General features: G+C 37.2%; 5 protein-coding genes across 11 annotated transcripts; 2 read left to right on the plus strand and 3 right to left on the minus strand.

Moving 5' to 3' along the window:
* Positions 1-164: 164 nt before the first annotated feature.
* On the minus strand, positions 165-2,457 carry eIF5 (eukaryotic translation initiation factor 5). Its single transcript, XM_020949601.2, has 3 exons — positions 1,850-2,457; positions 1,311-1,787; positions 165-1,236 (listed from the first exon to the last, which is right to left on the minus strand). The coding sequence occupies exons 1-3, from the start codon at positions 2,060-2,062 to the stop codon at positions 535-537; spliced, it is 1,392 nt and encodes a 463-aa protein (XP_020805260.1). The 5' UTR covers positions 2,063-2,457; the 3' UTR covers positions 165-534.
* On the minus strand, positions 2,319-6,401 carry LOC110181743 (uncharacterized). Of its 4 annotated transcripts, XR_015272386.1 has the most exons (5): positions 6,210-6,401; positions 5,574-5,831; positions 3,646-3,742; positions 2,910-3,012; positions 2,319-2,467 (listed from the first exon to the last, which is right to left on the minus strand). XR_015272386.1 is itself a non-coding variant. In XM_086835970.1 (4 exons), exons 2-4 carry the CDS (start codon positions 5,593-5,595, stop codon positions 2,964-2,966), a joined length of 168 nt encoding a protein of 55 aa, XP_086692096.1. In that variant the 5' UTR covers positions 5,596-5,831; positions 6,210-6,401; the 3' UTR covers positions 2,319-2,963. The 4 variants fall into 4 exon arrangements, 3 of the variants coding, with proteins under 3 accessions (XP_086692096.1, XP_086692103.1, XP_020805261.1); XM_086835970.1 differs by having other exon boundaries at positions 2,319-3,012; XM_086835977.1 differs by having other exon boundaries at positions 2,319-3,012; positions 6,332-6,398.
* Positions 6,402-7,432: 1,031 nt separating this feature from the next.
* Positions 7,433-8,368, plus strand: sun (ATP synthase subunit epsilon stunted). Of its 2 annotated transcripts, XM_020949528.2 has the most exons (4): positions 7,433-7,463; positions 7,577-7,707; positions 7,889-7,938; positions 8,220-8,368. In XM_020949528.2, exons 1-3 carry the CDS (start codon positions 7,435-7,437, stop codon positions 7,900-7,902), a joined length of 174 nt encoding a protein of 57 aa, XP_020805187.1. In that variant the 5' UTR covers positions 7,433-7,434; the 3' UTR covers positions 7,903-7,938; positions 8,220-8,368. The 2 variants fall into 2 exon arrangements, with proteins under 2 accessions (XP_020805187.1, XP_020805186.1); XM_020949527.2 differs by lacking the exon at positions 7,889-7,938.
* Positions 8,357-20,828, minus strand: PGRP-LE (Peptidoglycan recognition protein LE). Its single transcript, XM_020949526.2, has 5 exons — positions 20,167-20,828; positions 9,312-9,572; positions 9,146-9,259; positions 8,909-8,973; positions 8,357-8,837 (listed from the first exon to the last, which is right to left on the minus strand). Exons 1-5 carry the CDS (start codon positions 20,405-20,407, stop codon positions 8,478-8,480), a joined length of 1,041 nt encoding a protein of 346 aa, XP_020805185.2. The 5' UTR covers positions 20,408-20,828; the 3' UTR covers positions 8,357-8,477.
* Positions 20,829-21,105: 277 nt separating this feature from the next.
* Positions 21,106-23,895, plus strand: LOC110181717 (DDB1- and CUL4-associated factor 6-like). Of its 3 annotated transcripts, none has more exons than XM_020949569.2 (5): positions 21,106-21,277; positions 21,563-21,723; positions 21,785-23,053; positions 23,113-23,474; positions 23,559-23,895. In XM_020949569.2, the coding sequence occupies exons 2-5, from the start codon at positions 21,606-21,608 to the stop codon at positions 23,820-23,822; spliced, it is 2,013 nt and encodes a 670-aa protein (XP_020805228.2). In that variant the 5' UTR covers positions 21,106-21,277; positions 21,563-21,605; the 3' UTR covers positions 23,823-23,895. The 3 variants fall into 3 exon arrangements, with proteins under 3 accessions (XP_020805228.2, XP_020805230.2, XP_020805229.2); XM_020949571.2 differs by having other exon boundaries at positions 21,271-21,430; XM_020949570.2 differs by lacking the exon at positions 21,106-21,277 and adding an exon at positions 21,303-21,443.
* The last annotated feature ends 77 nt before the right edge of the window (positions 23,896-23,972 follow it).

The raw sequence follows: 23,972 nt of genomic DNA on the forward strand, positions 1-23,972 counted from the left end.
GACATAAAGGCGCATTCAACGCGGTTGTGGGTGATAGTAACTCAACTTCAAGAATATAGGAATACATATATGTATGTACTATCGCTATAGTACCCAATAAAAGCTAATTTCTTTAGGGGCATCATTAGTTCACAGGATTTACAATATAAATAGTTTCTTTCATCTTTTTTTGCTATTGCATTTTACTTTTTATTTTAATTTATTGTTGAAATATATAAGTGTTGGTTGGTGTAATTAAGTTCAATTAACGTCTATTGTTACAGCAGCTTGGTTAAATGTAATGCTTACAATTGAATGGTAGCAAAGCGATAAATCAAACTAAAGCAAAGTTGGCGCAACATGCGTAACAGGACGTCAGGATCCTTGCGATGTTTTGAACCGAACGATTTTGAAAAACAAACTAAACCTGTAGGCAGAGAGATACCACTAAGACCATTGTTGAAACTCGTTAACGTTTATGCCGATTCGGTTTTTTTCCTTCTGATTACGCTCTGCTATGGAGATTACGCCGTCGCCGCCGCCGCTTAGCTCGCTTTATATATCATCAATGTCAATGTCTCCATCTCCGTCATCGCCGCCTTGTTGCTGTTGCTGTTGTTGTTTATTATTTTTATTCTTATAACAGTATCCGTCATCCTCCTCTTCGGAATCCTCTGGCAGCCCGTCGTCATCGTCCTCTTCGCTATCCGAGGACTCCTCTTCGGCGTTCTTAAGCCAGAGGACGAACGGCATCACCTTCTCGTGTATCTCCGTGGCAATTTTCTTCGAGACATGACGCTTGCTTACCTTTTGTGCCCAGTCTAGGATGACCTTCTCATCGAGTATATCCTGGTCATAGAATATCTTGAAGATACCGGCCACCTTGGACATCAATGTGCTCGTGTGCAGCTCAACGGTCTGTTCAACGCCGCCGATTAGATAACGCTGAGCCTTCGGATTATTGAAGGTGAAGCGAAGCAGCAAATGACGATTCTTCTGCACCTCCTTGATGATGTTCTCGCTGAAAAGGAGCTCGGCCAAGACCATGGGCGCCTTGTTGAGAATATCCAGACGCTCTGCCTCGATAAACAGTTCCTTATGGGTGGCCAGATCATCTAGTTGCTTCTTGTCCCGCTTGTCCTTGACCAGCTCATAAAAGATATCGATGCGTTCCTTTTCGGTCTTGTCGTAGTCATCCGAAATGGTCATGCCCTTGGCTCCGTCAGTCAGATCCTGCAAGCGTGCACGTATAGCTTCCTGGGACGACAGAAAAAAAAGAAACGATACAACGATGCACAGATTATTTATGTTAATTTCTAGCTTATAATTACCTTCGACACATCAACGCTCCAGCCCTCATCATCATCCTCAGCTATGTTCTTCTCCGGAATTGCAGCACTTATCTCGGCCTCCGTTTGGCTAGCCTGATTCGAACCATTACCGCCATCCGACTCACCGCCAGAGTTGTTCGCCATCGAGTTGTTGGACATCGAACCGTCTGAATTCTCATTCTTTTGCTTTTGCTTCTTTGAGCGCTTGCCCTCAGTGAGTGAGGAGCCTTGGGCGGCCGGGTTCAACGAAGGTGGATTCTTCACAATGAACGTGTTTACCTTGTGATTGACCTTCAGCAGTCCATGGAAGCCGCAGGCCTTGCAGGACTGCGAAATAGTCTGATTCTTGGCCGAAACGGTCAAATTGGTTTCCGGATTGTCACACTCGGGGCACAAAACAAATTTGCGAATAAAGCCATCCAACAGATCCTGCAGCTTGTTCACATCATGGGAACCATTTACAATAAAACGTTCATTCTGTAAATAAATCAATAATAATAAATAAGGTAAATCATAAATAAAATGCTAGCCAAGCATACCTTATGATCAAACAAGGTTTGGGCTCCCAACTCGCATCCAAAATACTTGGTTGGATACGTGGCCGGTCGTCCGATGGCGCGTGCCACCTCGGCCATGTTGACCAGAACGGTCTTAATGCCATTTCCCTTGCCCTCGACCTTGGCCTGCAGGCGCGGCATCTTGTAGCGGTAGAAGATGTCCGTCACGCTGCGATTAACGTTCACGGTCGCCATTTTGATTGGAGTTGCTGCTACTGCTGCTGATGCTGATGCTGCTGTTTATTTATACGGAACAACCAACAAAGATAACGCAAATTTTGGCTAACAACAATGTGTCCAGGTTGTAAATGATACTAAATGGAAAATAGAATTGGGGGAGATCGCTGCCGGCCGTTTCAACTAATGCCAATTGTCTAGTAGCAAATTGATTATTGACTTTAGCTTTTTGGCTATTTTGTGATTTTTCCAACTTTCGTTTCCGTTCATTAAATTTATTTTATTTTTTTCCTTTTTGTTTTTGGTGGTGCTGCTGTTGCCGGTACTTTAGCTATATTGCTTTTGCTCTTGCTTGCCTGCCGCTGCTGCTGATGGTGCTGCTGCTGCTGCTGCTACTGCTTGTTGGTTGGTCACTTTTAAAAACTGTTCCGAGAATAAACGAGGAGAATTTTGTATATATATTTCCAGAAATATATGAAGCACTGGAGACGTATTTATGCTTGAGCTTGAGCTGTTAATTAATATGGTGCCTTACATAAACAACTTTCTTTTCTATACTCAATTTTGCTTTGAAATTCGGATAGCATATCCCTTTTAGAGAATTAAAGGATCTGATCTGATCTGGATCTTAATCGTTACGATATTTTTGCTCTGCTCTGTTTAAAGTTGGTGTTGCTTTCGCTTTCGCATTGGCGTTCGCCTTCTCGGTGTATATTTGCTTTTTCAGCGCTCCTATTCGGTTCTTTTTGAATGAATAATTAAATATATACATATATGTATATAGGCATACATATATGTGTATATATATATTTTACGATTTCCAATTAATTATTCCGGATATATTTGAAGGCTGTTTTTAATTTACCAATTTGCTGTTGTTGTTGCGGCTGTTGTTGTTATATATGACAAAATAACAGGCTCATGTGTACCTGAATGGCTGTAACTTCCGATGTCTGTTACTCGAAGTCCTGCAATATAGGAATGAAGATAAGCAAATTAATAATTCTTGTCAATCCTTACAGAACTCCTGAATCTTAGACTTAGAATGAACACTTTTAAATCACAGCGATAAAGCCCTGATGGATAAAGGTCCAGTTGCTAACTGAGCCTCAGCCTTTGCTGTCTCTTCAAATAAAGCTCAAAAACAGATTAGCTGGCAGAAATATGAATCCACTCTTAGGTGTAGGTTCTGCTCAGGCGATGATGAACTTAGATAAAGTAAATTGAAAATTTCGCTTGTTTATAAACAAATCTGTCGAAGTGAGAGCTCTTCGCAAAGTGCTCCTTAGGAGGGATATGATACATCGACAAAAACTTTTCTAATTCCCTAATTCCCTATTATGACATTGCAAGCTATTCTTTTTTTGATCAGAAGCGTTGGAAGCAGTGAAGGAATCATTTCCGACCCTATAATGCCTTTTTTGCTTAGTTATGAAATTTTCAAATATTGATTTTCCCATAAAATTATCATATACAAATTTCGATTTACTTGATGTTTAACTGAAGAAAGAAATAGGTGCTTATAGCGTTTATATATGTATTGTTCTACTGCTGCAGAACATCGAGAAGGCTATATATGAACGATGTAATTGGTGACTTACCGGTGACTTATGGTTCGCCCTTTTGAATTCATGCACAGTTCGAACCCTTTACTCCGTTTTTGTGGAATGAGAGGTGCTGCTTTTTTTGCTGGTGTTTCTGCAAAACAAAAACGATTTGTTAAAAAGAGATTAGGCTTAAGCATTAGAACAAACTATTAGGAATTTACGACAAAAACTAGGTACATAGGGTAGGTAACCCACAATGCTTAAGTTTTCTTCTTACCACCACAATGCGATCACATAAAGACATAGGGAGGTCTTGGGGTACAACAACGTCAAAAATCTCTAACTGATATCTAGCTTTGTGTATATATAATATTTTTTAACAAATCCAAACTTAAAGCGAAAACGGCCATTTAATGCAAAGCCATATTGACCCGTAAATCGAACAAAATTTAGACCACATGAAAAATAGGTGCTGAAGATCTCCTGTTCTTGATGCAATCAATTAAAGAGTTTATTAATATGGTTAGTTAGCCAAAATGGTACTGCCCAGAAGATTAACTTTAGAACTATCGAAAATTAGAATAGAATTATCAACGAGTTTTTGAGCACAGAGAATTTTCGGGCAGATATATTGTGTAATATGTCGTCAGTTGACACCTGGATACTGGGGAAATGGATTTAAATGACAACAAGTTCAGTGCCGAATTTTGCGTTTCAGATTTTCATATTTGGGAACATCGAATTTGTTTTAAGATGGATCTTCGTTAGGTTTCCCTGTGTTAATTTCGTTACAAGATAAATGCAGAAACAGCCTAAAATTTCCGATAAATGTTTATAAATGACTGCGGAGCCAAAAGAGCAAGGGATATCCAACTTATAAATATATACGATCTGACACGACAAAATCAAAATCGGATTGGAATTGAAATCAGGTCTTGATCGAGAGATGTGTAGTTGCTAACAGAGCCCCAGATTAGTTTTTTCTAATTGTCGTCTTTTCAAATTAAATTAATAGAAACTCTGGCTGACAGAAATGGGATTCCCACGAAAAATCTAGCTTGGACTATGATAATGACGATACAAAAAGTAAATAAAAGAACGTACCAGGAATCGATACTTGTATACATTAAAACTAAATAGCATTAATTCCTCTAAAGCTTATTATCCGACATCCGTTGTATTTGCTCTTAGGTTCATAAATAAATATCACTTATCTTGGTCCCTTTTTAAACATTATTATTGATATTAATATTTCTTCAAAGTTGGCTGAAATGAACTGTCATTAAAATATTTAAAAGATTTAATGCCTAACTAAATTTAAATCTGTACGTTTCTAGAAGAAAAATGGCATTTTAATAACTTATCTTAACCCCTTGGAAGTTAACAAGTTGTCATATTCTTAACAGAAAACACAAAGCAGTCTTAGTTTTAATTTTATAAGGACTTAAGTCATTAAAATTGACAAAAAAAACAACAATATATAATAATAATATATAATTTTAAATAATTATAAGTTCAATATGCCTAAAAAAAACATTGTTTTCCTAAAACTAGCACAAATACGCTTTTCTTATTAAACATTTCATACATAGCCCAGTTTGCTTTATCCAAAAAATTAACACAAAGATAAATATAAATCCCTAAAGTCCACATAATTTAGGTTTTATTGTGGTATTGTAAAAAAGCTTAGCTTTTTGTGTTGTTTCATTAAATTTTTTACTTTAAAATAGAATTTTGAGTAAATATATATGCATAGGAATAAACACACATACATTTCCCTTCTCTGACGGACAATAAAAAAGTGAACTTGTAAAAAAAGAAGGTCTGCACATATTTTAAATCCTTTTCACAGTTAGTACAACATATCTATTTCGTGTGTACACATATGTACATAGTTTCATTGTTGGCTCAACTTATTTTACAGTTAATTACACTTACTAATTGCATAAGGCATTAATAAGACAATATTAAAGGATACTTACCAAAGAATCTTTCAAAAGTCATATAAGATTTTGTTTCCCCTCCTTGGGGTGCGCACTGCCAGTTCGCAAATTAGACAAAGATAAAGCACAATCGGGTTTTCTAAAGTCAATTGCAAGTCGACTCGAAAATATAAAGCGAAAACAAAACTATGTAATTACACTGCCAACAGAAATTGCCAAGTTAAAGCAGTGATCCCGTGCCAGATGGTATATTGACGCTTAATGCGCTATCTCTGGAATTTTGCAGTCAACTCTATTCTGAAAATAATAAAATACGAGCGTTTTAATAAAATGAATGCGCATGTACAAGCTTACAACTGTTTCGACGATGAAGAAAAAAAAAGTTAAATGTACATATGTATTCGCAGTCAGGTAGCACCATGTACACACATACACATTTACATATGTATATTTATGAACAAAAGTACTGCATAATTTTATACGTGTCATTCCTATATCATTTGGGTAATATATTAACTTGCAAAAGGCTTTATTGAAAATAATGGAACACATATCTAGTTTATTTCTCGAATTTACTTGTGCACGCACGCATGTACACATGAGTGGATAAAAAAGCCACGCCATTAAAACTTTTGAGGTTGTGTTCGTTCATAGCACAATATCACAACTTTCTACCTTTGTTTCCTCAATACAAAATGAACGCACTACTGGGAATTTGCAAATCAAATCAATATATTGTTTTAAATAAACCCTTCAGGACGATTATATTATCTCGAAAATGTACTAGTGTTCCTCACTGCTCAGTATGACCATAGTTCACAACCACAAAAAAGATATAAGTAGTAGCAGAGTTGCAAAAATATCGATGACATTAATTCGTACTATCGAATGGTGACGTGACACGATCATCATGTATTATTTGGTATTATGTGGTATGCTCACACAGCACATCACTGAGGAACGACTGGAATTTTTGGAAAACAATTATAGAGTCGAGTCCCGATAATTCGAAATGGCAAGGGGATCACTTTTTTTACGAATTAGACGGGAATTCGATTTGTCGAGATTTCTATTTAACGGGGCTCAAAAATGAAAGAGTCGAATAACCGGGGTTTTTACATTTTACATCATGTTTGCATATGTATTTAACTTTATTAAAATTAAACAAACATTATAAGTATGTACATTCATTTGTACGTTTTTCAAATTAAAGGAAAATTAAACAATAACATAAAATTAGAATAACAAAAAATTAAACAAATAAGCAGGAACATTAAATTATAAAAAACAAAAATTCAAGCCTTAAAATATTAGCTGTCTGTAAAATCTATCGGTGCTTTAACTACACAAAATTTCGCATTGCATTACGATTTATAAGAGGTTACGAAACAAAATTACGATTTATAAGAGATTCAATATTCTTTGCGTTGCGCCAAATAATACGAATTAACGAGGGGACCAAAATGTATGGAATTTTTACGAATTAACGAGTTTTTTTTCAAGGGGACAGAATTTTTTACGAATTATCGCGATTTTCGATTTAGCGGGGTACGAATTATCGGGACTCGACTGTACAATACTAATAACTGTTGATATTACCAAGAGAGTGATTTTTAGACTGACTGCAGAATTAATTTATTGCCAACTAAATCTGCAGAAACCCAAGGATCAGCTGCTAAAGTAGTTGGTGAAACACTGTAGGAAGACGGTATAAATAAACGGTTTGTGAGAACAGTATATAAATTATATGTGAGACTTTAAGTTTACTTAGTATTTTTTTCTGGTATATTCTTAAAAGCTCTATGGTGCTTTTCAATTATATAGCCTGGTCGCACTGCAGTCGCTGAATTGGTGTGAATATTTTCTTTGGCGTAAATATTGTACGAACAATCTGATCGAAATGACTGCCTGGAGAGCTGCTGGAATAACGTAAGCATTATATAAGTGTCAGGCGCACGTTAATGTAATGGATGCTGTTTAATGAGCATGCGAGCGCAGGCCATATTCCAAAAATTATTCACATTACGTAATTCCATTTGCAGCTACATCCAATACTCGAACATTGCGGCCCGCGTTCTGCGAGAGTCTCTGCGCACCGAGTTGCGTGCGGACGCTGCCAAAAGGAACGAAAGCCATGTGAAGTTCACGCCTTGGGCCAACGGCAGGCCAGCACGTACGTATAATTTATTTTAGTAGTTCGTCCTTTCGATTGTGCAACTTAGCCTGTCGCCGGAACGGCTTGGCCATAAATACATTACATAAACTAAAGCGGATTTAGGGACTCAACTTAATGCAGACATTAGATTTCGACCCTTATATAAAAAAAACTGGATATTTTCATGTATATTTCACAGATGAAAAGGCCTAAGTATTCTGCCAACAATTGTAGGCTTAAAAGACTGGTGTAAGTCCCTGCTAACGCAAGGGTTAACCCAATTGCTCCGCTCCCGTTGTTTGCCTTGCATTTTCAACTAAAACCATCACTTTGTGTCTGTTAAGTGTCTAACTTTGATTGCAAACCGATCATTGACTATTTTCGAAACCGATTTTCCCAAATTAACTAACTACAAGACCAAAATTGATTAATGTAACGCCTATTGTTATTGCTTAATTCCACACAAATTAACGTATTTCTCTATTTTTCCCACACAAATTAACGTATTTCTCTATTTTTCCCACATACAGCGCGCCAAAACCAGTCTGAATCGTAGACACTCTTCTGGCTCTTGGTGGTAATACCAGCCGTAATAATAACAAACGTCTGTTAAAACTGCAATGATTTCGAAGAATAAAAAAATCTACTGAAAATTAATAAAAACTTATTTCAAACAAAACGTTGGGTTTATTTCTAAAATGTATTAAAATTCAAAAAAAATAATAATAATGTTATTATCCGAACCCAAGACTGAAGTCTAATGCATTCACATATGTTGATACTTATGCTCACTGCTCCTCCTTTTCGATATTGTAAAAATGCGGCCACTTCTGTATCTCCTCGTACAGCCGCTTGCCCGGACTCTCCGTCGAATTGCACTGGCAGTGGCAAATAAGTCTGTAATCGGGTGCAATGTGGCCCTCCTGCACGCCTCGAGCCAACAGATTGCGACACATATTCAGGGCATCTGTCGTGGGCAATTCACGCATGAAACAACCGATGAAACTGATGCCCAGTGAAAGCTTGTTGTAGCCAAGAGTATGGGCTCCGACCGTGTGCCAGCCGCGGCCCTCATAGATGTTGCCGTCACAGCCAATCAAGAAATTGTAAGCAATATCGTTCCATCCCCTCGATTCAATATGGAAGCACTGAAAAAGGAGAGACAAAGGAAAGATTGAGTTAACTATAATAATATATTAAAATCACTTTATGTACTCACCTGCATATCACGAATAAGACGGACATTAATTGCACGTTTCTCTGAGCTCTCTGTGGCCGTGTGTACTATAAGAAGAAACACAAAGTTTTAAGATTAATTAGTTAATAGGAATTGGCTTTACTTAAATAAAAACAATCAATGGCATTGTAAGTACATTTATTTTAAGTCTTATTTCGTTACTGTTAACTGTATGCGAAAGTTTCGATTGAATAAAACATATATTGTGATGCTACTCACATATGACCACATATTTAACGGGTAGCTGTAGATTTTGTGGCTCTTCCATGGGATTTTGCGCCAGCCAGGAGTGCCGGGGAACTATCGAGAACAGCTCTTTAGGTATTTTGAATTCTAAATAGAAAATACATTAGTTTTGTGTCTGCATGAGATATTCTTAGCTTACTTTGGCTACTAATAAACACATCCGAACGCACTTTCTCCTCGGCCTCGTCCTGGTCATCGGATAGGGACACCCTTCGAGCATCTTTACGCGGCCTTCTTAAGGTATCTGCTATGATCTGTATATTGCCATTAATATTGGTCACATTGCCGATATGTACGTTTGTAGAATTGCTGATGTTAACGTTGCCCAAAGTCTGGATACTGTTGATGCTGTTCATCAAGTCCCGTAATGTTTCGCTGATGACGGAGCGTTTGTTAGCCGCTGCAAGGGTAACAATTGGACATTAAAATATTATATATATTAATTTGTAAATATAAATATACATTTAAATCTTAATCTGGTTCCAGGGTTCATCGTAAAAAATTCGAACATAAAGTAACTACGAGCAGTAAGTATCTATGACCAGTAAGTAACTCTGAACAGTAAGTATCTATGACCAGTAAGTATGTATGATCAGTTACTAACTTTGAACACTAGTAAACAATGACTTGCAACTTTTTTAACACAACACATTTCTGAGACGTGGCCGGCAGCAGTCACTTCGTTCCGGGGATGTTAGAACAAGTTGGGAATCATATGCACAGATGTGCGAGATTTGTTTGGGAACAAATTTAAAGCAAGCTATTTGAATGAAACTATGGAGTTATTCTTCTACATAGATAATTTTACTAGTATATAAGTCGGAGCATGGCGAATCGGTGGACTATATATATATATATATAACTCGCATAGGAACGATCGGAAAATTGAAGAAATAAAACTATGATCAGTAAGTAACTCTGAATAGTAAGTAGCTATTAGCATTAATTAACTCTGAACAGTAAGTATCTATGACCAGTAAGTAACTCTGAACAGTAAGTATCTATGACCAGTAATTAACTCTGAACAGTAAGTATCTATGACCAGTAAGTAACTCTGAACAGTGAGTATCTATGACCAGTAAATAACTCTGAACAGTAAGTATCTATGACCAGTAAGTAACTCTGAACAGTAAGTATCTATGACCAGTAATTAACTCTGAACAGTAAGTATCTATGACCAGTAAGTATATATGATCAGTTACTAACTTTGAACACTAGTAAACAATGACTTGCAACTTTTTTAACACAACACATTTCTGAGACGTGGCCGGCAGCAGTCACTTCGTTCCGGGGATGTTAGAACAAGTTGGGAATCATATGCACAGATGTGCGAGATTTGTTTGGGAACAAATTTAAAGCAAGCTATATGAATGGAACTATGGAGTTATTCTTCTACATATATAATTTTACTATTATAGAAGTCGGAGAATGGTGAATCGGTGGACTATATATACATATATATAACCCGCATAGGAACGATCGGAAAATTAAAGAAATAAAACTATGAGCAGTAAGTAACTCTGAATAGTAAGTATCTATAATCAGGAAGTAGCTATTAGCATTAATTAACTCTGAACAGTGAGTATCTATGACCAGTAAGTAACTCTGAACAGTGTGTATCTATGACCAGTAAGTATCTATGACCAGTAAGTAACTCTGAACAGTAAGTATCTATGACCAGTAAGTATGTATGATCAGTTACTAACTTTGAACACTAGTAAACAATGACTTGCAACTTTTTTAACACAACACATTTCTGAGACGTGGCCGGCAGCAGTCACTTCGTTCCGGGGATGTTAGAACAAGTTGGGAATCATATGCACAGATGTGCGAGATTTGTTTGGGAACAAATTTAAAGCAAGCTATTTGAATGAAACTATGGAGTTATTCTTCTACATAGATAATTTTACTAGTATATAAGTCGGAGCATGGCGAATCGGTGGACTATATATATATATATATAACTCGCATAGGAACGATCGGAAAATTGAAGAAATAAAACTATGATCAGTAAGTAACTCTGAATAGTAAGTAGCTATTAGCATTAATTAACTCTGAACAGTGAGTATCTATGACCAGTAAGTAACTCTGAACAGTGAGTATCTATGACCAGTAAATAACTCTGAACAGTAAGTATCTATGACCAGTAAGTAACTCTGAACAGTAAGTATCTATGACCAGTAATTAACTCTGAACAGTAAGTATCTATGACCAGTAAGTATGTATGATCAGTTACTAACTTTGAACACTAGTAAACAATGACTTGCAACTTTTTAACACAACGCATTTCTGAGACGTGGCCGGCAGCAGTCACTTCGTTCCGGGGATGTTAGAACAAGTTGGGAATCATATGCACAGATGTGCGAGATTTGTTTGGGAACAAATTTAAAGCAAGCTATATGAATGGAACTATGGAGTTATTCTTCTACATATATAATTTTACTATTATAGAAGTCGGAGAATGGTGAATCGGTGGACTATATATACATATATATAACCCGCATAGGAACGATCGGAAAATTAAAGAAATAAAGCTATGAGCAGTAAGTAACTCTGAATAGTAAGTATCTATAATCAGTAAGTAGCTATTAGGATTAATTAACTCTGAACAGTGAGTATCTATGACCAATAAGTAACTCTGAACAGTGAGTATCTATGACTAGTAAATAACTCTGAACAGTAAGTATCTATGACCAGTAAGTAGCTATTAGCATTAATTAACTCTGAACAGTAAGTAACTCTGAACAGTGAGTATCTATGACCAGTAAGTAACTCTGAACAGTGAGTATCTATGACCAGTAAATAACTCTGAACAGTAAGTATCTATGACCAGTAAGTAACTCTGAACAGTAAGTATCTATGACCAGTAATTAACTCTGAACAGTAAGTATCTATGACCAGTAAGTATGTATGATCAGTTACTAACTTTGAACACTAGTAAACAATGACTTGCAACTTTTTTAACACAACACATTTCTGAGACGTGGCCGGCAGCAGTCACTTCGTTCCGGGGATGTTAGAACAAGTTGGGAATCATATGCACAGATGTGCGAGATTTGTTTGGGAACAAATTTAAAGCAAGCTATATGAATGGAACTATGGAGTTATTCTTCTACATATATAATTTTACTATTATAGAAGTCGGAGAATGGTGAATCGGTGGACTATATATACATATATATAACCCGCATAGGAACGATCGGAAAATTAAAGAAATAAAACTATGAGCAGTAAGTAACTCTGAATAGTAAGTATCTATAATCAGTAAGTAGCTATTAGGATTAATTAACTCTGAACAGTGAGTATCTATGACCAATAAGTAACTCTGAACAGTGAGTATCTATGACTAGTAAATAACTCTGAACAGTAAGTATCTATGACCAGTAAATAACTCTGAACAGTAAGTATCTATGACCAGTAAGTAACTCTGAACAGTAAGTATCTATGACCAGTAATTAACTCTGAACAGTAAGTATCTATGACCAGTAATTAACTCTGAACAGTAAGTATCTATGACCAGTAAGTATGTATGATCAGTTACTAACTTTGAACACTAGTAAACAATGACTTGCAACTTTTTTAACACAACACATTTCTGAGACGTGGCCGGCAGCAGTCACTTCGTTCCGGGGATGTTAGAACAAGTTGGGAATCATATGCACAGATGTGCGAGATTTGTTTGGGAACAAATTTAAAGCAAGCTATTTGAATAAAACTATGGAGTTATTCTTCTACATAGATAATTTTACTAGTATATAAGTCGGAGCATGGCGAATCGGTGGACTATATATACATATATATAACCCGCATAGGAACGATCGGAAAATTAAAGAAATAAAACTATGAGCAGTAAGTAACTCTGAATAGTAAGTATCTATAATCAGTAAGTAGCTATTAGGATTAATTAACTCTGAACAGTGAGTATCTATGACCAATAAGTAACTCTGAACAGTGAGTATCTATGACTAGTAAATAACTCTGAACAGTAAGTATCTATGACCAGTAAATAACTCTGAACAGTAAGTATCTATGACCAGTAAGTAACTCTGAACAGTAAGTATCTATGACCAGTAATTAACTCTGAACAGTAAGTATCTATGACCAGTAATTAACTCTGAACAGTAAGTATCTATGACCAGTAAGTATGTATGATCAGTTACTAACTTTGAACACTAGTAAACAATGACTTGCAACTTTTTTAACACAACACATTTCTGAGACGTGGCCGGCAGCAGTCACTTCGTTCCGGGGATGTTAGAACAAGTTGGGAATCATATGCACAGATGTGCGAGATTTGTTTGGGAACAAATTTAAAGCAAGCTATATGAATGGAACTATGGAGTTATTCTTCTACATATATAATTTTACTATTATAGAAGTCGGAGAATGGTGAATCGGTGGACTATATATACATATATATAACCCGCATAGGAACGATCGGAAAATTAAAGAAATAAAACTATGAGCAGTAAGTAACTCTGAATAGTAAGTATCTATAATCAGTAAGTAGCTATTAGGATTAATTAACTCTGAACAGTGAGTATCTATGACCAATAAGTAACTCTGAACAGTGAGTATCTATGACTAGTAAATAACTCTGAACAGTAAGTATCTATGACCAGTAAATAACTCTGAACAGTAAGTATCTATGACCAGTAAGTAACTCTGAACAGTAAGTATCTATGACCAGTAAGTAACTCTGAACAGTAAGTATCTATGACCAGTAATTAACTCTGAACAGTAAGTATCTATGACCAGTAATTAACTCTGAACAGTAAGTATCTATGACCAGTAAGTATGTATGATCAGTTACTAACTTTGAACACTAGTAAACAATGACTTGCAACTTTTTTAACACAACACATTTCTGAGACGTGGCCGGCAGCAGTCACTTCGTTCCGGGGATGTTAGAACAAGTTGGGAATTATATGCACAGATGTGCTAGATTTGTTTTGGAACAAATTTAAAGCAAGCTATTTGAATGAAACTATGGAGTTATTCTTCTACATAGATAATTTTACTAGTATATAAGTCGGAGCATGGCGAATCGGTGGACTATATATATATATATATAACTCCCATAGGAACGATCGGAAAATTAAAGAAATAAAAACTATGATCAGTAAGTAACTCTGAATAGTAAGTAGCTATTAGCATTAAATAACTCTGAACAGTAAGTATCTATGACCAGTAAGTATGTATGATCAGTTACTAACTTTGAACACTAGTAAACAATGACTTGCAACTTTTTTAACACAACACATTTCTGAGACGTGGCCGGCAGCAGTCACTTCGTTCCGGGGATGTTAGAACAAGTTGGGAATCATATGCACAGATGTGCGAGATTTGTTTGGGAACAAATTTAAAGCAAGCTATTTGAATGAAACTATGGAGTTATTCTTCTACATATATAATTTTACTATTATAGAAGTCGGAGAATGGTGAATCGGTGGACTATATATACATATATATAACCCGCATAGGAACGATCGGAAAATTAAAGAAATAAAACTATGAGCAGTAAGTAACTCTGAATAGTAAGTATCTATAATCAGGAAGTAGCTATTAGCATTAATTAACTCTGAACAGTGAGTATCTATGACCAGTAAGTAACTCTGAACAGTAAGTATCTATGACCAGTAAGTATATATGATCAGTTACTAACTTTGAACACTAGTAAACAATGACTTGCAACTTTTTTAACACAACACATTTCTGAGACGTGGCCGGCAGCAGTCTTCGTTCCGGGGATGTTAGAACAAGTTGGGAATCATATGCACAGATGTGCGAGATTTGTTTGGGAACAAATTTAAAGCAAGCTATTTGAATGAAACTATGGAGTTATTCTTCAATATAATTTTACTAGTATCTAAGTTGGAGCATGGCGAATCGGTGGACTATATATATATATATATAACTCCCATAGGAACTATCGGAAAATTGAAGAAATAAAACTATGATCAGTAAGTAACTCTGAATAGTAAGTAGCTATTAGCATTAATTAACTCTGAACAGTGAGTATCTATGACCAGTAAGTAACTCTGAACAGTGAGTATCTATGACCAGTAAGTAACTCTGAATAGTGAGTATCTATGATCAGTCAATAACTCTGAACAGTAAGTATCTATGACCAGTAAGTAACTCTGAACAGTAAGTATCTATGACCAGTAAGTATATATGATCAGTTACTAACTTTGAACACTAGTAAACAATGACTTGCAACTTTTTTAACACAACACATTTCTGAGACGTGGCCGGCAGCAGTCACTTCGTTCCGGGGACGTTAGAACAAGTTGGGAATCATATGCACAGATGTGCGAGATTTGTTTGGGAACAAATTTAAAGCAAGCTATATGAATGGAACTATGGAGTTATTCTTCTACATATATAATTTTACTATTATAGAAGTCGGAGAATGGTGAATCGGTGGACTATATATACATATATATAACCCGCATAGGAACGATCGGAAAATTAAAGAAATAAAACTATGAGCAGTAAGTAACTCTGAATAGTAAGTATCTATAATCAGTAAGTAGCTATTAGCATTAATTAACTCTGAACAGTGAGTATCTATGACCTTAAGTAACTCTGAACAGTGAGTATCCATGACCAATAAGTAACTCTGAACAGTAAGTATCTATGACCAGTAAGTATATATGATCAGTTACTAACTTTGAACACTAGTAAAAAATGACTTGCAACTTTTTTAACACAACACATTTCTGAGACGTGGCCGGCAGCAGTCACTTCGTTCCGGGGATGTTAGAACAAGTTGGGAATCATATGCACAGATGTGCGAGATTTGTTTGGGAACAAATTTAAAGCAAGCTATATGAATGGAACTATGGAGTTATTCTTCTACATATATAATTTTACTATTATAGAAGTCGGAGAATGGTGAATCGGTGGACTATATATACATATATATAACCCGCATAGGAACGATCGGAAAATTAAAGAAATAAAACTATGAGCAGTAAGTAACTCTGAATAGTAAGTATCTATAATCAGTAAGTAGCTATTAGGATTAATTAACTCTGAACAGTGAGTATCTATGACCAATAAGTAACTCTGAACAGTGAGTATCTATGACCAGTAAATAACTCTGAACAGTAAGTATCTATGACCAGTAAGTAGCTATTAGCATTAATTAACTCTGAACAGTAAGTAACTCTGAACAGTGAGTATCTATGACCAGTAAGTAACTCTGAACAGTGAGTTTCTATGACCAGTAAATAACTCTGAACAGTAAGTAACTCTGAACAGTAAGTATCTATGACCAGTAATTAACTCTGAACAGTAAGTATCTATGACCAGTAAGTATGTATGATCAGTTACTAACTTTGAACACTAGTAAACAATGACTTGCAACTTTTTTAACACAACACATTTCTGAGACGTGGCCGGCAGCAGTCACTTCGTTCCGGGGATGTTAGAACAAGTTGGGAATCATATGCACAGATGTGCGAGATTTGTTTGGGAACAAATTTAAAGCAAGCTATATGAATGGAACTATGGAGTTATTCTTCTACATATATAATTTTACTATTATAGAAGTCGGAGAATGGTGAATCGGTGGACTATATATACATATATATAACCCGCATAGGAACGATCGGAAAATTAAAGAAATAAAACTATGAGCAGTAAGTAACTCTGAATAGTAAGTATCTATAATCAGTAAGTAGCTATTAGGATTATTTAACTCTGAACAGTGAGTATCTATGACCAATAAGTAACTCAGAACAGTGAGTATCTATGACCAGTAAATAACTCTGAACAGTAAGTATCTATGACCAGTAAGTAGCTATTAGAATTAATTAACTCTGAACAGTAAGTAACTCTGAACAGTGAGTATCTATGACCTGTAAGTAACTCTGAACAGTGAGTATCCATGACCAATAAGTAACTCTGAGCAGTAAGTATCTATGACCAGTAAGTATATATGATCAGTTACTAACTTTGAACACTAGTAAACAATGACTTGCAACTTTTTTAACACAACACATTTCTGAGACGTGGCCGGCAGCAGTCACTTCGTTCCGGGGATGTTAGAACAAGTTGGGAATCATATGCACAGATGTGCGAGATTTGTTTGGGAACAAATTTAAAGCAAGCTATATGAATGGAACTATGGAGTTATTCTTCTACATATATAATTTTACTATTATAGAAGTCGGAGAATGGTGAATCGGTGGACTATATATACATATATATAACCCGCATAGGAACGATCGGAAAATTAAAGAAATAAAACTATGAGCAGTAAGTAACTCTGAATAGTAAGTATCTATAATCAGTAAGTAGCTATTAGGATTATTTAACTCTGAACAGTGAGTATCTATGACCAATAAGTAACTCAGAACAGTGAGTATCTATGACCAGTAAATAACTCTGAACAGTAAGTATCTATGACCAGTAAGTAGCTATTAGAATTAATTAACTCTGAACAGTAAGTAACTCTGAACAGTGAGTATCTATGACCAGTAAGTAACTCTGAACAGTGAGTTTCTATGACCAGTAAATAACTCTGAACAGTAAGTATCTATGACCAGTAAGTAACTCTGAACAGTAAGTATCTATGACCAGTAATTAACTCTGAACAGTAAGTATCTATGACCAGTAAGTATGTATGATCAGTTACTAACTTTGAACACTAGTAAACAATGACTTGCAACTTTTTTAACACAACACATTTCTGAGACGTGGCCGGCAGCAGTCACTTCGTTCCGGGGATGTTAGAACAAGTTGGGAATCATATGCACAGATGTGCGAGATTTGTTTGGGAACAAATTTAAAGCAAGCTATTTGAATGAAACTATGGAGTTATTCTTCAATATAATTTTACTAGTATCTAAGTTGGAGCATGGCGAATCGGTGGACTATATATACATATATATAACTCGCATAGGAACGATCGGAAAATTAAAGAAATAAAACTATGAGCAGTAAGTAACTGAATAGTAAGTATCTATAATCAGTAAGTAGCTATTAGCATTAATTAACTCTGAACAGTGAGTATCTATGACCTGTAAGTAACTCTGAACAGTGAGTATCCATGACCAATAAGTAACTCTGAGCAGTAAGTATCTATGACCAGTAAGTATATATGATCAGTTACTAACTTTGAACACTAGTAAACAATGACTTGCAACTTTTTTAACACAACACATTTCTGAGACGTGGCCGGCAGCAGTCACTTCGTTCCGGGGATGTTAGAACAAGTTGGGAATCATATGCACAGATGTGCGAGATTTGTTTGGGAACAAATTTAAAGCAAGCTATATGAATGGAACTATGGAGTTATTCTTCTACATATATAATTTTACTATTATAGAAGTCGGAGAATGGTGAATCGGTGGACTATATATACATATATATAACCCGCATAGGAACGATCGGAAAATTAAAGAAATAAAACTATGAGCAGTAAGTAACTCTGAATAGTAAGTATCTATAATCAGTAAGTAGCTATTAGGATTATTTAACTCTGAACAGTGAGTATCTATGACCAATAAGTAACTCAGAACAGTGAGTATCTATGACCAGTAAATAACTCTGAACAGTAAGTATCTATGACCAGTAAGTAGCTATTAGAATTAATTAACTCTGAACAGTAAGTAACTCTGAACAGTGAGTATCTATGACCAGTAAGTAACTCTGAACAGTGAGTTTCTATGACCAGTAAATAACTCTGAACAGTAAGTATCTATGACCAGTAAGTAACTCTGAACAGTAAGTATCTATGACCAGTAATTAACTCTGAACAGTAAGTATCTATGACCAGTAAGTATGTATGATCAGTTACTAACTTTGAACACTAGTAAACAATGACTTGCAACTTTTTTAACACAACACATTTCTGAGACGTGGCCGGCAGCAGTCACTTCGTTCCGGGGATGTTAGAACAAGTTGGGAATCATATGCACAGATGTGCGAGATTTGTTTGGGAACAAATTTAAAGCAAGCTATATGAATGGAACTATGGAGTTATTCTTCTACATATATAATTTTACTATTATAGAAGTCGGAGAATGGTGAATCGGTGGACTATATATACATATATATAACCCGCATAGGAACGATCGGAAAATTAAAGAAATAAAACTATGAGCAGTAAGTAACTCTGAATAGTAAGTATCTATAATCAGGAAGTAGCTATTAGCATTAATTAACTCTGAACAGTGAGTATCTATGACCAGTAATTAACTCTGAACAGTAAGTATCTATGACCAGTAAGTATATATGATCAGTTACTAACTTTGAACACTAGTAAACAATGACTTGCAACTTTTTTAACACAACACATTTCTGAGACGTGGCCGGGAGCAGTCACTTCGTTCCGGGGATGTTAGAACAAGTTGGGAATCATATGCAGAGATGTGCGAGATTTGTTTGGGAACAAATTTAAAGCAAGGTATTTGAATGAAACTATGGAGTTATTCTTCTACATATATAATTTTACTATTATAGAAGTTGGAGCATGGTGAATCGGTGGACTATATATATACATATATATTTATAGCTTCCATAGGAAAGATCGGAAAGTTTTAAGATTTTCATCAATTTTGATATATAGCCGTTGTGCTATATATGCCAGTCGGCTCCCTGATCCAATTGAAAACTGCGAGGTATACAAATTTCAGATCCTGAAGCTAAGTTGCTCTTGTTTTATTTTATATTTAGTATTTTGATAAACCACCTGATCCCTAGTCAAAAACATTTGGTGACGTATGTATGGATAGAATTCTTCATATTTATGTATGCCTCTCGCTCACATTCATGGTTACATTCATACATAATTATTGCTGATCTTCATTATTCAAATAGTTTAGCCAGGTTCTCTATCACTATTTCACAACTTTACTTAAATATTGTCCGACCTTCAACATATAAAACATAATAAATGAAATAAATTGCGCCAAAAACATAATGTTATGTATGTATATATGTATGTAAGTATGTACATAAAGAACGTAAGTCATACTCACGGAGTTGAGTGCCCAGCGTAATGGTGCTGATTTCCTCGAGACTGTTGTTGTTATCGTCATCATCCTCCGGATCTTGGGTGTACTCCGAGTACTCATAGTCCAGGCTGTCGACTACCGATGATTCTGCAATGGATTCCAGCTCTTCATCGTCCACCGACGTCGTCGCCTGTGACGCCAACCACTCCCGGGTCCGCTCCTGACTAAGCTTTGATGTGGATGTGGACGTTGGCATGTTGGACATGGCTGCAGTTTGGGCCCTCTTTGTTAATTATACGCGTGTGGCTTTATTTTGTTTATCAATACTATGAGTTAGCAATATAATACTGCTTCACTATTTTTATATTGATAAGTTTCGACAGCAGTCCCATGTCGCGTCCACCTTGCGCGATAAGATAAGGACAAGCCAAAGCTGGAGAACCTGTCCACCATTATATGCTAGGAGACTGTAGATATTGTTGCATAGGTATTGGGCCCTTGCCTTGTTACAATTGTATACAATAATATTTATTATATTAAGCTCGACAAGTTCACTGTTTTGCGATACTATTAATTGCCTTCGGCTATCGATATAAAAAAGTGATCGCATTTATGTATTCGATCCGATAGTTTTGTTGAAGATCATAAATAAATTTATTAAGTTTCGACAGCCCCTGTTGTTGTTTAGTCACGTAATTAATATATTTTAGCCTAAATTTTGATTACTGATCGTTTTCTATAATATTCATTCTTCACTCGATATTTTTGCATTTTTTGTTAATGAGGAAAACGATGCATTTCGTTTTCCTCATTAACAAAAAATGCAAAAATAGTTAGTAAAATTAAATCTCAAAATTGTGGTGGCCATTAGCAACAATTTCTGCCGAGCCCTTAACTTTATTATATTGTTATATAATATAATTATATTGTTAAATAATAAAATAAATTATATTTTGCAAAAAGTCAAGTGTGAACAACTGATTAAATCTGTGGAAAGTATCGCACGAACTAAATATCGATAAAAAAAAGAATCGTTCGGACGGTTGCCCAAAATAAAACATAAATCCGCTTATATTGCGGGAAAACTAAAATTACTGTGGTCTCCTTCCCCATGTATCCCTATGATACAAATTAGGTAAGCTTCTATACTAGTGGCAGGAGCCGATTAGTGTGGTGTCAAAGCACAAACTCTTGCCAATATAGCAAATCAACTTGTATTTTCAAACTTTTCGGTCTTTTAATATAATATTTATATAATTTAAGTGTAACACTCAGAGCTAGCACAAGGGTAATTAGCCCCGGTAATCGTTCGCCTTTATTATTATTCTGCTCAACTGCTTGTACCTTGGCAATATTTTATTTATATCTGAGATTTCAACCACAAGTGCATACTACATATTTATATACTACACATTTGCAGTTTTGGTCGTCAGTTGCTGTGACTACGACTACGACCTCAGACGATGGGCGATAATAAAAGAGTACCGACGCAACTGCGCCGCAGTGTGCACCAGTGCCTCGAGGATTATCCGTACAGCATAGCCAGCGAAGCCCAAAGCAACCTGCAGGCCAGCTGCAAAAGTAGGACGTCCGTCAGTGGAATGCAAAAATGAATTAAATAAGCTTTTATTCCGTTCCGCAGACTCGCTGAGCTTTGTGCAGCGATTGGGATTGCTGCAGACACTTTACGTCCATAATGGATGCGTGAATACGGTTAATTGGAACGCCAGTGGCACACTTATCGTCTCGGGCTCCGATGACAACCATTTGGTCGTCACCGATGCCCACAGTCGGCAGGTGCTGGCCAGGAGCAAGACGCAGCACAAGCATCACATCTTCAGCGCCCGATTCATGCCGCACACCAACGACAGTGCCATTGTCTCCTGTTCCGGCGAGGGTCTAGTCATGCACACCGAGTTCCTGACCGAGTATCGTCGAACCGCCAGGAGAAGCGAGAAAGCAGACTGTTGCCTGGGCGGTGAAAACGAGCGTACTACCAACACCTTTGACTGCCATAAGTTTGGAAGCACCTTCGACGTCCTGCCACTGCCCGACACTCCGCGCAGCTTTCTCAGCTGCGGCGAGGATGCCACAGTCCGCTGCTTTGATCTCCGAGTGTCCTCTAGTTGCTCCGAACGCGTGTGCCAGAAGCATATATTCATAATGGCACCTTGTGCCGTGACGGCCATGGATGTAGCACCTATAAGCCACCACAGTGTGGCTATAGGCTGTTCCGACTCGATAGTTCGTCTCTACGACAGGCGCATGCTAGCTGGTGGGCCATCAGACAGCTCAACGATGATGCCCTACAAGGCGTATCCCATACCCATGGAGTATACGCGTCGCCATTATCGTCCCACATGCGTCAAGTTTAGTCCGGACGAGTCCGAGCTCCTAGTCAGCTACTCAATGGAGCAGCTGTATCTGTTCGATCTGAAGCATCCGGGCTATAGTGATGCAGAGCTGCTGAAGAGCGGATGCTATACACCAAAAATGAGGCGCGACGATGATCCAGAACCGCAAATGCCACGGTTGCGATTTCGGGGCGATTGGTCGGACACTGGGCCCAATTCCCTATCAGCAGGAGTGCAGGGTGTTAACCAGACCAACATCGGCCAGGCACGTCCCGCTCTGGAGCCCGGCGTCTTAAGTCGTCTCAGCGACGAAATATTTCGCCTGCTCAACTCGCCAAGCCAAAGGCGGCAGGCCCCTACTGTGGCAGTACAGCCAGATCAGCCAGTAGCAGTCCCCCAGGCACCGGGAAGTGCATCCGCTGGTAATGGTAATGGTCATCGTAGTGGTCCCAGGTCGTGGCAAAATGCAGTTTTCCGTACCATGGCGAATGCGTCTGCAGCCTCGAACAGCGGACAAAGGCCGAGCAGTCCCCCATCCCAAGGAGCAAGCAATGATGGTAAGCAATGGTGTGGAGCTAGGAACTAAATCTAGATTAATTATATATTTCTTTTACAGATCTTCCAAAGAGTCCGGAAAGTCAGAACAACGAAGGAGCGGCTCAGCAGTTTCCTATCAAGAAATTCGATTACGTTAAAATGTCGTTCAGTGGCCACAGGAACTCAAGGACTATGGTGAAGGGGGCTAGTTTTTGGGGCGATGATTTTATAATGTCCGGCTCTGATTGCGGTCACATTTTCGTTTGGAATCGGGCAACGGGAAAGGTGGTCAAGACCCTGCTGGCCGATAACCGTGTGGTCAATCGAGTGCAGCCGCATCCCACTTTACCCTACTTGCTCAGCTCTGGCATTGACTACAATGTGAAGTTGTGGGCGCCGATAGCAGCCGAGCCCCACTTTGATGAGGAGGAGTGTGCCGGGGTAAGTAATTGCTCAGATTAGAGGTCCACTAATTACTTATAAATATATATATATATTGTTTTGTGTACTTTTCCACTGTTTTAGTTGATCAAAAATAACGAGATTATGCTGGTGGAGACGCGCGATACCATAACCGTACCTGCCCAGATAATGATTCGAATACTGGCCAGCTTGCATCATGCCGCTGGCAGCGAATCCAGATCCCGAGCAGCCGCAGCGACAGATTCAAATTCAATTGGCATTGCTAGCGCTGAGGTCGCCCAAAATGCTAATAGTGATAATAATGAAAGTGACCATGAAAATATTAATAATGAAACTAGTAATATTCCTGAAAACGACACGATCTAATCCAAAAATCTAGTTACATTTTGTTTATGTATTCGTAGAATTACCCTAAATTATATATGTACATATATATTAACCTCTAACTGCGTTTATGCACGAAACCAGGAAATGCACATGAAAAGCACATAAAGACAAGGGCATCACCGTGGGTTG

Source organism: Drosophila serrata, unplaced genomic scaffold (genome assembly GCF_035046125.1).
Source record: "Drosophila serrata isolate PLE 108 unplaced genomic scaffold, ASM3504612v1 contig_45, whole genome shotgun sequence".
In the NCBI taxonomy this organism is placed as follows: domain Eukaryota; kingdom Metazoa; phylum Arthropoda; class Insecta; order Diptera; family Drosophilidae; genus Drosophila; species Drosophila serrata.

Bases quoted from the DNA above. Each gene is read 5' to 3' on its own strand.
- sun (XM_020949527.2), top strand. From the start codon at position 7,435: ATGACTGCCTGGAGAGCTGCTGGAATAAC. The intron at 7,464-7,576 runs GTAAGCATTATA...TTCCATTTGCAG, and splicing joins TGGAGAGCTGCTGGAATAAC to CTACATCCAATACTCGAACA. The intron at 7,708-8,219 runs GTACGTATAATT...TCCCACATACAG, and splicing joins GGCCAACGGCAGGCCAGCAC to CGCGCCAAAACCAGTCTGAA.
- LOC110181743 (XM_086835970.1), bottom strand. From the start codon at position 5,595: ATGACTTTTGAAAGATTCTTTG. The intron at 3,743-5,573 runs GTAAGTATCCTT...TTTGTTTTGCAG, and splicing joins GACTTTTGAAAGATTCTTTG to AAACACCAGCAAAAAAAGCA. The intron at 3,013-3,645 runs GTAAGTCACCAA...CCTATATTGCAG, and splicing joins GGGCGAACCATAAGTCACCG to GACTTCGAGTAACAGACATC.
- PGRP-LE (XM_020949526.2), bottom strand. From the start codon at position 20,407: ATGTCCAACATGCCAACGTCCACATCCACATCAAAGCTTAGTCAGGAG. The intron at 9,573-20,166 runs GTGAGTATGACT...TTACCCTTGCAG, and splicing joins TACGCTGGGCACTCAACTCC to CGGCTAACAAACGCTCCGTC. The intron at 8,838-8,908 runs GTGAGTACATAA...CTCCTTTTTCAG, and splicing joins GTCTTATTCGTGATATGCAG to TGCTTCCATATTGAATCGAG.
- LOC110181717 (XM_020949569.2), top strand. From the start codon at position 21,606: ATGGGCGATAATAAAAGAGTACCGACGCAACTGCGCCGCAGTGTGCAC. The intron at 21,724-21,784 runs GTAGGACGTCCG...TCCGTTCCGCAG, and splicing joins CCTGCAGGCCAGCTGCAAAA to ACTCGCTGAGCTTTGTGCAG. The intron at 23,475-23,558 runs GTAAGTAATTGC...CCACTGTTTTAG, and splicing joins ATGAGGAGGAGTGTGCCGGG to TTGATCAAAAATAACGAGAT.
- eIF5 (XM_020949601.2), bottom strand. From the start codon at position 2,062: ATGGCGACCGTGAACGTTAATCGCAGCGTGACGGACATCTTCTACCGC. The intron at 1,788-1,849 runs GTATGCTTGGCT...ATTTATTTACAG, and splicing joins AAACCTTGTTTGATCATAAG to AATGAACGTTTTATTGTAAA. The intron at 1,237-1,310 runs GTAATTATAAGC...CTGTCGTCCCAG, and splicing joins GGAGCGTTGATGTGTCGAAG to GAAGCTATACGTGCACGCTT.